The following is a 14,924-nucleotide window of genomic DNA, read 5'->3' on the forward strand; positions in this document are numbered from 1 at the left end:
ACCAGCCTTGGAAATGGGGTTGCCTTTGTGTTGTGGCGAAAAGGCAACAAACAGTTGTTTAGTCGTCCGAAAATCTTTGGTCCTATCAATGTAGTACATCAAGGCTCTTTTGACGTCAAGCGTGTGGAGCATCTCTCCGCAACTGACTCAGGATTTTGGAAGAACACAGGTAGTTCTATAGTCTGGTTGATATGAATTGAGAAACCACCTTAGGAAGGAACTTAGGGTTAGTGCGAAGCACCACCCTGTTGGAATGAATCTGTATAAATGGCTCTTGGATAGTTAGTGCCTGGAGTTCACTAACTCGTCGTAGCGACGTAATCGCTATTAGGAAAGCCACTTTCCATGTCAAGAACTGAATCTCGCATGAATGCAGGGGCTCGAAAGGGGGACCCATCAGTCTCGTGAGGACCACATTTAGGTTCCATTCGGGAGCTGATGGGGTCCCCGGAGGAATGACTCGTTTGAGTCCTTCCAGAAAGGCTTTGATGGCAGGCACTCTGAAAAGGGAGAGGTGCTGCCTGTTTTGGAGATAAGCCGCCATTGCGGATAAATGTATACGAATGGAAGCATAGGCTAGATTACATTTGTGTAGATGTAAGAGATAACAAATGATGTTTTGAATAGAGGCGTCTAGCGGGTTGATGTTGTGGTCTGCACAATAAATGACAAACCGCTTCCATTTCGCCGCATAGCATGCTCTGGTGGTGGGCTTCCTTGCCTCCCCGATTATGTCCATACAGTCAGAAGGTAAGTTGAGGTAACCAAATTCTAAGACCTCAGGAGCCAGATCGCCAGGTTGAGCTGTTGCGGATCTGGATGCTGAATGTCGCCATGGCTCTGCGTCAAAAGCTTGGGTGTGAGGCGCAGCATTTGATGCGGTACCACGGATAGTTCCAGAAACGTGGTGTACCATGGTTGGCGTGCCCACGTCGGAGCAACCAGGATGAGAGTCATTGAGTGTTGCTTCAGCTTGTGTGCCACCAGCGGTATTAGAGGTGCTGGGGGAAAAGCGTACGCAAATTTGCCTGACCAGTTCATCCATATCGCATTGCCCTGCGACTGTGGGTGTGGAAACCTGGCGGCAAAGCTTCGGCATTTGGCGTTTTCCTTAGTGGCGAACAGGTCTATCTCTGGATGACCCCACCTTTGGAAGTACGGGTGGAGTACTTATGGATGTATCACCCACTCGTGCATTTGGTGGCTGTACCTGCTGAGCAGGTCCACCATCTGATTGTCCTTGCCCGGGAGGTGTTCCGCCATGAGGAAGATATTCCTTTGAATGGCCCACTTCCACATGCTCTGAGCCAGATGAGACAACTGTGGAGAGTGTGTACCTCCCTGCTTCTGAATGTAGTACATAGCCGTCATGTTGTTGTCCGGATCAAAACGACCTTGTTGAACAGATGTACTTTGAATGCTTTCATCGCCATGAAGATAGCCATCAGTTCTAGAACGTTGATGCTAGTCTTCCTCTGCTGTGCCGTCCATAGTCCCTGCACAGTGTAGTGGAGTACATGAGCTCCCCAACCCTGGAGAGATGCGTCCGTCGTCAGAATGATCTGTGGCACAGGCTCCTGGAACGGTCGTCCCTTGCAAAGGTTTTGGGGATTCCACCAATGCAGAGAGTTGTATGCACGACCGGTTAGCAACACTAGATCTTTCACCTGTCCGTGAGCCCGAGTCCACTGACGTGCTAAGCACTCCTGAAGCGGACGCATATGTAGTCTCGCATGCGGGACTATGAAGATGCAGGAGGCCATCATGCCTATCAACTGCATGAACACTCGTGCTGGAAGCGAGTGTTGAGGTCTGAATTTCTGTATCAGCGATTGAATGCTGCTGACCCTCACTGAATTCGGCTGTGCTTTGGCTGCCAGAGTGTTTATCGTCGCACCCAGATACTGCCGTATGTGGGCGGGTTGCAGGTGGGACTTTATGTAATTCAGTGAGAATCCCAGATCGTGAAGAAGGTGAATGGTGTGGGACATGTGGGCGGCACACTGCTGGGCCGACTTTGCCTGGATTAGCCAGTCGTCCAGACAGAGCAACGGTAGGACTTGCTGCAGTGTTAGCATGTGAAAGTGCTCCAACAGAATGTACTGATTGAGGGGTCTGAGGTCCAGTATGGGTCTGAGGGACCCGTCCTTTTTTGGTATCAAGAAGTAGTGAGTAAACTCCTGTGCCTCTTTCTTCCGCAGGCACGAGCTCGATTGCCCCTTTTTGCAGCATGACGAGTACCTCCTGCTGCAATAAGTGCAAATGCTCGGCGGACATAGGACGGTGTCTTTGGGGTATGTTGGGTGGAGTGGATGTTAACTCCAGGCAATAACCGTACTGGATAAGCTGCGTGACCCACCTGTCTGTGGTAATGGACTTCCAGACTGGCAGGAACTGTTAAAGTCTCCCCTGACGGGTGTTGCGTGGTCGGGGGGCAGTGACAAGGCGTCACTGTTTGTTAGTGGCGGAGGACCTGGAGTTGTTGTTTCCATGACCTCTGCCCTTGGCGCTGTTTCCACAATATCCACCTCTACTTTGTTTGGTGTATGTGGTTTGCGCGCCACCTTTATAGTACTGTGTGTTCTGGGACAGCTGGCCTCTGGAAACACCTCTATTGCTTGAGCGACGAAAAGAACCACCCCTGAACTGCTGCGACTGGAGAGCCCCCATAGACTTTGCAGTCTCAGTGTCTCTCGATTTTCTCCAAGCCGGTGTCCACCTCCGGGCCAAATAGATGATCAGGGTTTACTGTCTGATTGAGAATGGTGGTCTGTATCTCTGGCTTGAACCCGGAGATTCTGAGCCAGGCATGTCGCCTCAACATGACACTAGTGTTAACAGCTCTGGCCGCGGTGTCTGCTGCGTCCAGTGCACATTTGATAGAAGCATTTGATATGAGCTTCCCTTCCTGGATGAGCATCTCAGCTGCCTCTTTATATTCATCTGGTAGGTGCTGTAACAGGGTCTCAAGTGTGTTGTAATGGGCCCTGTCATACCTGGCTAAGAGAGCCTGAGTGTTTGAAATGCGCCAGATATTGGCCGCTTGAGCTGCTACCCTTTTCCCTGATACCTCGAACACCTTAGATTCCTTATCTTGGGGAGGAGCATCACCCGTTGTTTGTGAATTAACCCTCTGCCAGGCATTAGAAACAACAAGAGAGTCCAACGGCAACTGTCCCTTAATGTAAGTAGGGTCTCCCGGCGCCGGTTTGTACTTCTTTTCAATCCTGGGGTTTATCACCCTGGCTCTTGTAGGCTCCTTAAAGATATCCCCAGCATGCTTCAAGACACCCTTCAACATAGGCAGAGTCTTGACAGTCCTCTCTGAGGTGGAAAAGGTGTCGAAAAGAAAGTCTACTTCAATGGGGTCAGCATGGAGCTGAACGTCATGATTTTTAGCTGCCCTTTCAATGAGGGCATTAAACGCTGCCGAATCCTCAGTAGGCGGCGTTTTTACAGCATACACTTGAGTGTCTGGGGCAGAGTGTGGATCACCTGGGTCAGCAGCATCTGCCCAGGGTTCATTTGTATCATCTGGATCAGTGTCCACAGGATAGCTGTATTCGTCATTATCACCTTCCCCAGTGTCCACATCTGAATAAGTGGGTGAGACATAATGGCCACGTGGAGATACAGGTTCTACAAGAACAGGTGTTGAAGTAGAATCCTTCTTCTTTAGTGGTATTTTATAGGAATCCATTGGCTGTTCCGGGGCGATTTTTCTCTTATAAAGAGAAAGTCTGCCTGTCTCGGCATCGATAAACTGTTCCTGTTGCTCTTCCAACGAGGATTGTCGATGCTTTGCGGCCGGGACCACAGTTGTCTACTTCGGCACCGTGGACACCTTCCTGGGCACGTCGACGCCCATTTTAGGGACGAAAGCCTTCGGCACCACTTTCAGTGGCAGCGTGAAGTGGATGGGCGCCGACGTCTTCTGAGGTTTATCTGCAGGCTTTGAAGGTGGAGGATCCTTAGGCCCGACCCCCGAAGCCTTGTCCTTGATGCGCTTCAGGGAGTCTGCCACCTGCTTCGAGAAGGAGGTGGACGGCTGAGTCGACTCGACGGAATCCTTCGAGTCACCACCAGGCGTGGACTCGGGGGTTGTTCCGCTCTTGGCCTTGTCAGGCTTACGCGGAGGCTCGAGAACCTTTGGATCACCGAGTCCTTTGTCGGTGTCGACTGTCTTCTGCGCCGTTTTTTTTCAGGTCGACTGCCTTGACCTTTGCCTTCAGCGTGCTAGACTTTGTCTCAACGCCCTTCAGCGGTTTCTTCGGGTCGAGAACGCTCTTCTGCTTCGTCGGTGCCGACAGGTCCGAGGACTTCGAGCCGAACAAAGCAATATGCACTTTCGGTTTCGATGTAGTCAACAGTGCTTTTGGTTGCGTCAATAGCGGAGCTTTCACTTTCGGTTTCGATTTCGCTATTTGCGGCTCTTTAGACACGTCCAAAGCCGAGCCCGAAGGCTGGCCGTAGAACTCGTGATACTTCGAAGACTCTTCCAGGACAACAATGTGCGATCATCCGGACCCAACACTAGGCGGCGATCTATGCACAGATATGAATTCAGCAGCCCACATGCCTCGAACACTGCTCTTAGTTCCAGAAAATTGATATGGTAACCTTTTTCTGTGTCCGCCCACAGGTCTTGCACTTGTAGATGATCCATATGAGCACCCCAGCCCTGCAGGGAGGAGTCCGTGACGATGGTTTGAGCCGGAGTCTCTTGGAGAAAAGGAACACCTGTCATCAGGTGTGACCTCTTCATCCACCATCTGATGGAGTGATTGGCAGACTGGGGAAGAGTTATGCGATCCTCCCAGCTTCCTGAAGCTTGTGTCCATTGGTGCTCCACAGTTTGTTGAAGGGGACGCATGTGTAACCGGGCGTTGGGTACTATGAAGATACAAGAAGCCATGGACCCTAGGAGAGAAGACACCTGTCTGACCGAAGGATGGAGAGATCGAAGCAGATCTCGAGACTTCATCTTGATAGATGCAAACCTCTCCTCCGAAGGACACACGCTTCCTTCCACGGTGTCCAGAGATGAACCGAGGTAGTGAATTTTTTGAGTGGGATTGAGAATCGATTTTTTTGTAATTGACTCTTAGCCCCAGAGAGCTCAAAATCTTGAGGCTGTACGACAGATGCGACTGAAGCAGAAATGGAGTGGAACTCTTCAGAAGCCAGTCGTCGAGGTAAGGGTAAATGAAGATTCCCTTTTCGTGTAGAAAAGCCGCCACTACTGCCATGCACTTCGAAAAAAGTTCTTGGAGCAGACTTGAGTCCGAATGGCAGAACTCGAAACTGGTAATGGCGTCGAGCCACCTGAAACCGGAGAAACTTTCGATGTTTCCTGGACTGAAAAGTTGAAGTAGGTGTCTTGTAAATCTATGGCGCACACCCAGTCCCCTTGGTGTAAATGAGGAAAGATCTGATGTAGAGTCAGCATCCTGAACTTTTCTTTTCAGATGTATTGGTTTAGGAGTCGAAGATCCAGAATAGGCCTGTACTCCATAGAAGGGCCTCTTTTGTGAACCAGAAAATATCGAGTACACTCGCTCTCGCTTCTGATGAATTGGGACATATTCTATGACTCTTTTCATTAGAAGATTGACACAAAGTGGGAACGCCCTTCGGAGGGATCGAAGGGGGGAGGAGACTTGAATCGCAGAAGATAACCATCTCTTACAATAATTAATACCCACTTGTCGTTTGTTATATTGTTCCACTCCTCCACAAAGCCAGCAATACTTCCTCCTACCGGAGTGGACAACACGTTGAAAGGAAGTGTCCCTTCATGGTTTTAGTTGTTGTTTTGAGGTAGAGGTCTGCTGTTGCCTCTTCCTCTCCCTGGTGGTCTTTGATGAAAATGGGATCTTTGTTGTTGCTGATTACCCTGAGACGACCATTGGGACGACTGGCCCTTTTGTTGGAACTGGCGTTGATCACTGGAACAAAAACGCAGACGAAAATCTTTTTTTTTCTAAACCCACGGTTTTAACTGTATCTAAATCATCCTTCATTTTTACCATCTCTTTGTCAGCATGAGGACCAAAGAGGGAAGAGCCAATAACGGAAGGTTTGTGATCTTGAGCTGCACTTCCGGTTTGAGACAAGTTAATCTGAGCCATGCGAACGCCTCAAACAGATACCATGCGCACATCCATGGGCAGCTAGATCAGCAGAATCCGCGGATGCACTGACCATTTGATTTGCAACAAGACCCCCTTCTTGCAAGATTTCTTTAAAACCCTGTTGGTCTTCTTTAGGGAGTTTATCAGCAAAGCGAATCGGAGAGTCCCATAAAGATCGGTCGTACCGCCCTAATAGAGCTGAGGCACTGGCGACCTTCATGAACGAAGCGGATGTGCTGCACATCTTCCTGCCAATGGAATCCATTCATTTACTGTCTCTTTCAGGAGGAGCTGAAGAGGAAGACATGGTTGACTGAGTCTTCCTAGCCACTGCCACTATGATGGAATCTGGAGGTGGGTCAGAGCGTAGGAATAATGGATCCTGATCTGGGGCCTTACATTTTTTGGCTATCCTTGATGGTACAGAACCGACAGCTGCAGGTGTTAAAAAGGTCTGTTTGGTAAGATCAATACCAGGGACCAAAGGTAGCAGCGGTCTAGATGAGATATGGTGATGCAGGGTTTCGAATATTACTGAGGCCGAAACCGTAGGCACTGACAGTTATATTCAGCTTATTTGCTTCTCAACACAATACCTCATTGAAGGTAGTTAAATCGTCAATAGGTGAAACTCTTGAGGGAGGAGTCGATGTACATGTTGGAGAGTAATCCCTCATTGACGTTCTAGTAGAAGAAGTCGACCAGGTAGGAGATCTTCATTGCCTTCTCTTTGGTGAAGAGTGGAAAGAACAAGATCTATCCCGCGTATGCCTCACATGGGGACACGGAGAGCATGACCTGTGAGGGGTTCTTCCACCAGAAGACAGAGCCGTAGGAGATCTTGATCTTCTAGGAGACACCTGAGGAGACCTTCAAGGAGTCTGAACTGGAGATCTTGATAGGTGGGAAGGCGAGCAGGTTCTGGAATAGTCCAATCCAGGGCTGCTAAGGGGCCTAGCTGTCTTACGACGAGGTTCTTCATCAACCACCGGAGGTCTTCGGTGAAACTTGGAAAATGTGGAGACCTGGAAAGAAAGAGCCAGCGGGAGTATGAGGCACCGCGGCAACTTCCTTAGATGTCACAGCAGGTTCTTTGTCCCTCGACGTCGATGACCTATACGTCGACAAATGTTTCTCCCTCGACGTCGATATGTGCTCAGTCCTCAGCCGGAGGTGACACCCGAGGGACCGGCGGCGGTGAGGTCGCCGGTGGAGCCGAAGCACCCAACGGCGTCGGGGCCGAAGCACCCGATCCGCTAGGGCCCCCAGACGGGTCCGCTGGGCCCGAAGGCGCCGCGGAGCCCTTTGGAGGAGCGAGGGACCTCATGGCCATGAGAAAGCGCTCTATCTCCTCCGGCGTCGCGTCCTGCCAAGGGACCGGAGGGTGTAGGGCAGGCCGCGACTCCGACGGAGCCGCGTGGTCGGTGTCACCCGAACCCCCGTCCGCGTCACGCGAGCGTCGGAAGAGCGATGACGTCTCTTCGACTTCTTGTGCTTACCCGACGACTTAGACCCGGAGGAGTGATGTCGACTCCCGGAGCTCTGATGGATCCGACCCCGTGACCTGTCCTTCGACCTCCGTTGGGACCGGGACCTCTCGCGGCGCGGGGCCGACTGCTGGAGTCCGAGCCGCTTGCGGGACCACTCCCGCCTAGCTTTAGAAGTCAGGGCCCGGCAGTCGGAGCCGGTCTTGTCGTCGTGGTCGACGCCGAGACAGTGGAGACACCGACGGTGATGGTCGGTGACCGACATCGGTCAGTCGCAATCCTCACAAGGCTTGAAACCTGGCATCCCTATCGGCGCCGTCCGGAGTCGCAAAACTCAAGAAAAATGATCAAAAGGAATCAAAAAGTTTAGTCAAAAAATGACTAAGGTACCACTTTTTCCGGATCTGCGCTGCCGGCGCGGAAAAAAGAAGAATGGACGTCAGCAAGCGGAGGCGGCGTCTAAGTACTCCGACGAAGTCATCACGATGCCGACGACGGACGCGGAGCCGCAGACGCCTACCGACGCGCAAGGGTACTGCTACGCAAAAATTTCCGGATCCAGTCTGACGCCTGGGGATATTCTAAGGTAAGGAATCTAATACTAACCTGTTTCTTTCAGATGTCCCAGTTACCTGCGATGTAGCTGAAAACTTTATTTTCTTCGATTTTTCTTGATTCCTCTTCCAAAAATTCTGCAACTCTTCGGCAACAATCTAGGCCCAATGGCAGAAAAAAGAATCTGAAGATGGCGACCAAAGGTGGGAGCTTCTGGAGGAAGCAAGCCGACGTCACAAAGGACACCAAATTGTGGTATGCCGACACCCCCCGGCCACGGGAAAGAAATAAAAAAAAGACTATAATTCCGGACCCAACTACTACATGGCGTAATAATGCAGAGCATAGTGAATCCCGAAATATTCATGCTGCAAAACTGGATTTATAAGCCACACTGGAACAGTGATTCTCATCACACTCTCCCTTTTGATTGACCAGGCCTAATCCAATACCAGTCCTGCATACATGGGATTTATAGATTATAAATCTGCTTTTAACAGGGTTGATAGAGGGAAGCTGACAGAAACTCAACCTGCTCAACATTCCTGACACCTTGCTGAGGGCTTTGCAGCTTCTGCACCAGGACATGGCCCAGGATTAAAATCTGAGCTGAATTGCGCCATAATGGTCCATAACTACCACACAAGTCTGCGCTCTTGCGCCTATGCGCTCTACCTTATTCCTATCAGACTTGTCACCGGTCCTCAACTCAGTACATTTGCACTCACCCAAATTGGGCAGTCTTCGCTTCTTTAATTTACTCTACGCAGACGGTCTGATCCTCATCAGCAACAGAAAGATTGACTTGCAACGTCTTTTGGACAAAACCGCCACATATTCCGATAGGAATGGGTTGCTGATAAATAAAAAGAAAACCAAGATCCTTGCAGTTCGAACAGCAAGGACCTATAAGACAACATGTTCTTTACACCAGGAAAAAATAGATAACGGGAGATATGCAAGCTGTAGGAGAGTAGGGTCTGCAATCCTATGATCACCCAGATTTTTTGCTTTTGTTTCACTGGTTTACGACTTTCTCTGGCTGTGGGCCTGCCAATCAGACCCACAGCCTGGCTGTTCTCTTTCTAAATTACAACATGTACCCTAGGTGCATCTACCAATTGGTACTGGGCCACCTTATCAGACCCTGTAACTCAGGGCATAGGTGTACCCAGGGCTGCCAGGGGCTGCAGCATGTATTATGCCACCCCTGGCTGGCCTCCTAAATTTGACACAACTGGCTGCATGACAGCTGGGGCAAAGTCGTGTAATCACCCTTTGCTGTAGGTGTAGTATACCTATACCTAACCCTAAAATGGACACACAGATTCCTATCAGTCACTCCTATGGCAGGCCTTGACAATCCTGAAGGCAGAGTGCTTGGAATCGTGTGAGATGGTGCTCTGGCATGAGCTGAGCCTGTCTGCAGCTTGCGGAATCAAGTCCTAATAGCTGTTCCATGATATCGCATACCATATACTCTTAAGTGCATTATAATCCTCGCGGTTAAATGCTATCTTTGGTATTGCTTTATCAAAACATGTCGAGTAAGGTGTCATACGAATTGGAATACTAACCCCTCACCAATGCTGGCGACGGGGTTAGCATTCCACCCTTCTAGAGGGACACGACATGTATGTAACTGTGAACCCCGGTTAAAGTTAACTGAAGCCTCAGCTCCACAAAATGGATGCTGCCATCACAGACACGAGTCTGACCTCCTGCTGCTGGGAGTCCTTCCAGCGAGGGAGGCCTGGACAAAGGGTTTCCTGTCCGGGGCGGTGCTAGCACCGTCCCAGACATGGTTTTGTGTATCCTGGGTAGGCAGGGCTTTTCAGGAAGGTGACTGCTGAGTGGCACCCCGGTGCTCACTACGCATAGGCCAGTCAGAACCAGTTCCAGGGGCACACCAGCCCCTGGCCTGGGGAAGTCCGGCAGGGGAGAGGGGTGTAACCACCCCCCTCCTGGTCCCACCCATAGGCAGGACCTAGTCACCGGGTCAGCCCCTTTTTTTAGTATAAAGATAGGAGCGGGCCCCCTGTTCAAATTAGATCATCTTTGGAATCAAGATACGACTTTCTTCGAAAGGACTTCACGATTTCTTCATCAAGATTCTCCCTTGTGGCTAAGGAGTAGTCACCCTGCATCAAGCGGGCACCATCCTAAGAAACACTGCGGTCTGCTGCAAGTCCGTCTTCACGAATCCGACGACCCAGCTCGACGAGACCCGGCTTCCCTGGCACCTCTGACCTCTACTCACCTCTACAGCAAAGCTGAGAACCGTGAGTGCGACGAGACCTCGAGGGACCAACGATCGCCAAGACTGCACGACATCTTTACTGCAAGCCCACCGTGTCCTCCACTGGTGAGTGCTTTGGGGTCCGAGAAGCCCCGACCCTGCGCAGCTCCAGCACCCAAGGTCAGCCTCCCTGCATCTCCACGATCTGCGTGGGGCCCTTCTGCTGTTTGCTGTGCACCGCGTTGTTTGGCTACTAGCCGGCTGGCTTGTGGCCTTCTGAACGACGCCCGACGACATCACTGCTGCTGGTCTGGTTGCTCCAGACTGGCCCTTGCTTCCTTCTTCCAGAGAGGCACCCCGGACCCTCCTGGTCCACTCCAGACGCCATTTTAGGTCCACCGCGTGGGCTTGAATTTGCCAAGGCTTTGTTGCCCAATCCTGGGTCCAGCGACGCCGACAGCTTCTATCTTCGTGGGACAGCTCGATCCTCCATCCTGGTCGCCGACAACGCCTCCTGGTCCGTGAGATCTTCGAGCACAGCGTCACCCACTCACCTAGTCGAGGTGGCTACCAACCGGTGCCCTCCTGGTGCCCACTGACTACTGGCTAGTAGTCTCGAACTTGGTCCCCTATGCTTTCAGGTGTCATCTATCTTCAAGATCCAGGCTTGGATCCAACTGAACTTTCTTCACTGGTCACCGGCCAGCATCTTTTCTTCCGGCTCCTGGTCCGTCTACGAGGATTCCCGACGTCTTTTCAGACCTATGCAGCTGCAGCCCCTGGGCTAGGTAACTTCGGCATTTCGGTGCCCCAGCATAGCCTCACTATCTAAGGGTCAGGATCCACTGTCGTTTTCTCCCTACCAGGTCGGGTTCGCCCGAGAACACTAACTTTGCAATTTCTAGCTACCATAGACTTTTGTCCGCATCTCGCGTGAGAGTGCACACACTGCACCCGAGTCCCCTAGGCCTCCTAGAAGTAATCTAACGATTCCCTAGTCAAGTCCTAGCGATTCCAAAAGCTATTAGTACTGTACTTACCTGCTAGTAATTTCGCATTCCACTTTCAGAGTATATGGTTTTCCGTGCCCCTCGGGCATTTGTATATACTGTGCTAACTTAAGTATTTTTGTAAGAGTTTTGGTTTGTGCTTAGTACCCTGTCCTCATAAAGAGTACAGGGCTGTTGTGATACTTAATAAATAACTGTTTATTTTCATAACACTTGTGTGGTGTCCTTTCACTGGGTGTTCAAGGGGTATATGTGTGGTAAACAGCTGGCTTAACACGCCCTCTCGAGTCTTTAGCCTTAGACTGCTCGTATCCACGCTACTAGGATAGCTGGTCTATAAGGTTGACTTACAACCAATCATCAATAAGGGTTGCTGGACTGATACATAGTGTTCACTAGAATAGTGAGCACTGCATATCAGGCCACCTTCTCACACAAGCCAGCTGACAAAAGTAAAAAAGAAAGGCACTGCACTGCAGTTCGCTCTTAGATCTGCATACAAAAAACTAAATGGCCTCACTTTTGCACAGATTTTTCAGGTAGCTCAGGCAAAGGTTCTCCCGATCTTAACGTATGGGTGTGAGTCACTGAAAGGAGTGGGGTGAACAGTGGGATACTAGACAAAATACTCACAAGAATGTACAGAACTGTTTTCCAGCTTCATCCTATACATCTCCAGCTCAAATAAGACTGGAATTTTGAATCTGCAGACAAGCGCTGCCCTACATGGTGGCCTTTGCAATAAGCTGCCACAAGTTCAGGGTCTCTAATGAAGGCACTCTGGCCCACAACTTATGGATCCATTTGGATACAAACTACAGGTCTGTTGGACATCACTATCCGACCCAAGCCCTCAGAACCCTTGGCTTGGCACCCCTCTTGGTACTTACATGCCAGCCGTGCTACAGACTTTTTCCCCTGCAGAATCCAGTCTACGGCTCTCCTTGTCTGGTGGAACTGTGGTCGAAGGGGCCGTAGCGTGCTGCTTCTTCACCGCAACCGCTATGACTGAGTCCGGAGGAGGATCCATCCACAGAAAAGCAGGGTCCGAATCCAGGAGCCTGTACTTCTTTTGAAGTCTTGATGGCACCGACTTCACTGAGGCAGGCGTCAAACAACTCCATCGCCGGTTCCTCCAAACCGGGTACCAAAGGCAACAGAGGACGAGAGACTAGCTTAATTAGTAGTGTCTCGAAGATCACGGACAGTGCAATGCCCAGTTTCGCCGCTCCCCTTACCAGAACCTCCTGGAAAGTTGTAATGTCAACCACCGGTGACACCCTTGGAGGCAGGGAATCAGACAGGGTTGGCGAATATCTTCCCGCACTAGAGGACTCCGTGTCCCTAGTATATCTGGAGCTTGACCGCTCGTGATGATGACCACGGCGTGATCTGGTAGAAGACTGGTGCCGACTGCGAGAGCAATGTCTCGGCCGAGATCGACACGTTGCCATTCTTGGCACCGCCGGGACCGCTGGTACAGGTGGCGCCACCAGAAGCCGGGGAAGCGGCAGTGGAGGAGGCGTCGGCAGGCGTGGAGGGGTGGGAGGAGGAGGAGGAGGTGGTGGAGCAGGCTGAGTAGGCGTCCTAGGCCGCAGCGGCGACTGACTAGGAGACACAGTCTGAGCTGGTTCCGGTGACCTGGTTGGCGAATAGGTCCTGGAGTACTCAGAGTCCGAGGTATAAATCACCCTCCTCTTTCGGGCAGGCCTGGAAGCAGTGCCCCTTGACGGGGAACGTAGACGCCGCCTTGAACTCCCAGACGTGGAGATGCAGCCCACAGAGGGAGGCTGGCTTCTCAACAACGAGCTCCGATGACTTAGACGTTGACTTTTGTCTCAACATCGACTTTCGTCTCGACGTCTACTTCCTCCTCAACGTCTACTTCCTCCTCAACGTCTACTTCCTCCTCAACGTCTATGATCTTCTCGACGACGGCGACCTGGGAGTCCATGTTGAACTGCGGTGTCGACTCGACGGCGAACACCGATGCCTCCCGGACTCAGATCGACGGTGATGATGTGCCGACGTCTGTGAAGTCCTCGACGTCGACCTCGTCCGAGGTCTCGACATCCTTCCCCTAGACGTCGACCTTCAACGTCGTTTAGACCCAGAGCCCTGGGTCGACATGGATCATATGGTAGTCGTACCTGGCCTTGACGTTGTCGCCCTTGACGTCGACCGGGACCTGCGTTGTTTCTGAGCCTTCTTCCTACTGGGGAGCCCCCCAGAGGCTGAAGCAGGGGCTGTGGAAGAGGAAAGGCTCTCTCCACGGCCAGATGGCCCACCTGAAGACTGTTGTCTTCTCTGCTCCAGGCCTTGAAGACAAATCTTCTCCCTGTCACGCAGGGTCCTCCTGGAGAATGACTTGCAGATGACAAAGGAGTCAGGAACATGAGTTGAAGGAAGACAGTATACAAACCCTGTGAGAGTCCAATTTGGCCTTCTTCCTGCCACACTTTGGACACTTGTCAAATAAAGATGGCATTTTGACAAGAAAAGAGTGGCTAATCTGCCCAAAAAGACAACAAAAGGAAGGTAAAGGTTTCAGACGTCAAGTGAAACACTCAAACTATCAAAAAAGGTCAAACAATTTAAGATATACCACTAAAGGTAGAGCTCAATGCTCTAGGGTCCTGCTAGCAGGCACCGGAAAAAAAGAACTGAAAGTATCTAGCCTCTGGCTGTGCATCATGGGATACCGGGGGTCTCTGGAGGGTTCCTTAAAGGCACGGTTATCCATTTACAGACACATAATGGCAGCTTGTGGGGCTAGTCTGTCCAACCCTTCCTCTCTATCATGACAAAGGATTTTTGTGAAACTTAGCTAAATGTTTCAATTTCAGTGTTATCTGGCTATCCTTTTCACTTCAGGATGAAGTACTGGCCAGAGTAGCCTTGTTAATTTCAGGCTGCATTATTGGTCTTTGATTTTTTCTAAGTGTCTATGCAGGATTGCAGAAGGACAAATTAAGAGACTATTTCGAGTGCTCCGCGGTCCACGCACAAGGGCAGGACTAGTCACATGATTATGACTATACACAGAGATCCCCTACTACAGAACATAACTTCTATCCAAAAGGAGAAATCTTGTCACAGGAAATATTCTCTGAATTTTCTGAAAATGCGCAGTACCAAAATAACAAAAAGTGTTTGCTCAGGAAAGTCTTGAAAAGAAGCAGTACTAAATTCGTACCTGCGAGGAGTAGTGGGCCATTGGCTGCATAAGCGTTGGCTGTCCAGTAAATTGCTGTGGGTTGTAGATGTATGAAGAATAAGGAGTAGCTGCCACCAACGGAGGTCCTGCAGCAGCTGCTGCTTGCATTATGGGTGGAGCAGAGTTGGGTTGATGTTGATCTGATCTCTGGGGAGGGAGAGGACCTGGCAAAGAAATTTCAACAAGCCATCATTAACAATAATTTCCATGAAAGACAACAAATACAGTAAAAACCTGCTGATGCACTAATATATCTAGGATAGTACTAGTGATATGCAGGGA

The 14,924-nt window shown here is 50.7% G+C and overlaps 1 protein-coding gene across 4 annotated transcripts in view; it reads right to left on the minus strand.

Annotated features, from left to right (window-relative positions):
• Positions 1-14,924, minus strand: part of ATXN2L (ataxin 2 like) — an 842,401-nt gene that overhangs the window by 352,602 nt on the left and 474,875 nt on the right. For all 4 annotated transcript variants that reach the window (XM_086932367.1, XM_086932366.1, XM_086932369.1 and 1 more), the window contains one exon: positions 14,622-14,806. In XM_086932367.1, coding sequence (XP_086788493.1) covers positions 14,622-14,806 — 185 coding nt within the window. The remainder of the gene's footprint in view (positions 1-14,621; positions 14,807-14,924) is intronic.

This window comes from Lissotriton vulgaris, chromosome 7, assembly GCF_964263255.1.
Source record: "Lissotriton vulgaris chromosome 7, aLisVul1.2, whole genome shotgun sequence".
Taxonomy (NCBI): Eukaryota; Metazoa; Chordata; class Amphibia; order Caudata; family Salamandridae; genus Lissotriton; species Lissotriton vulgaris.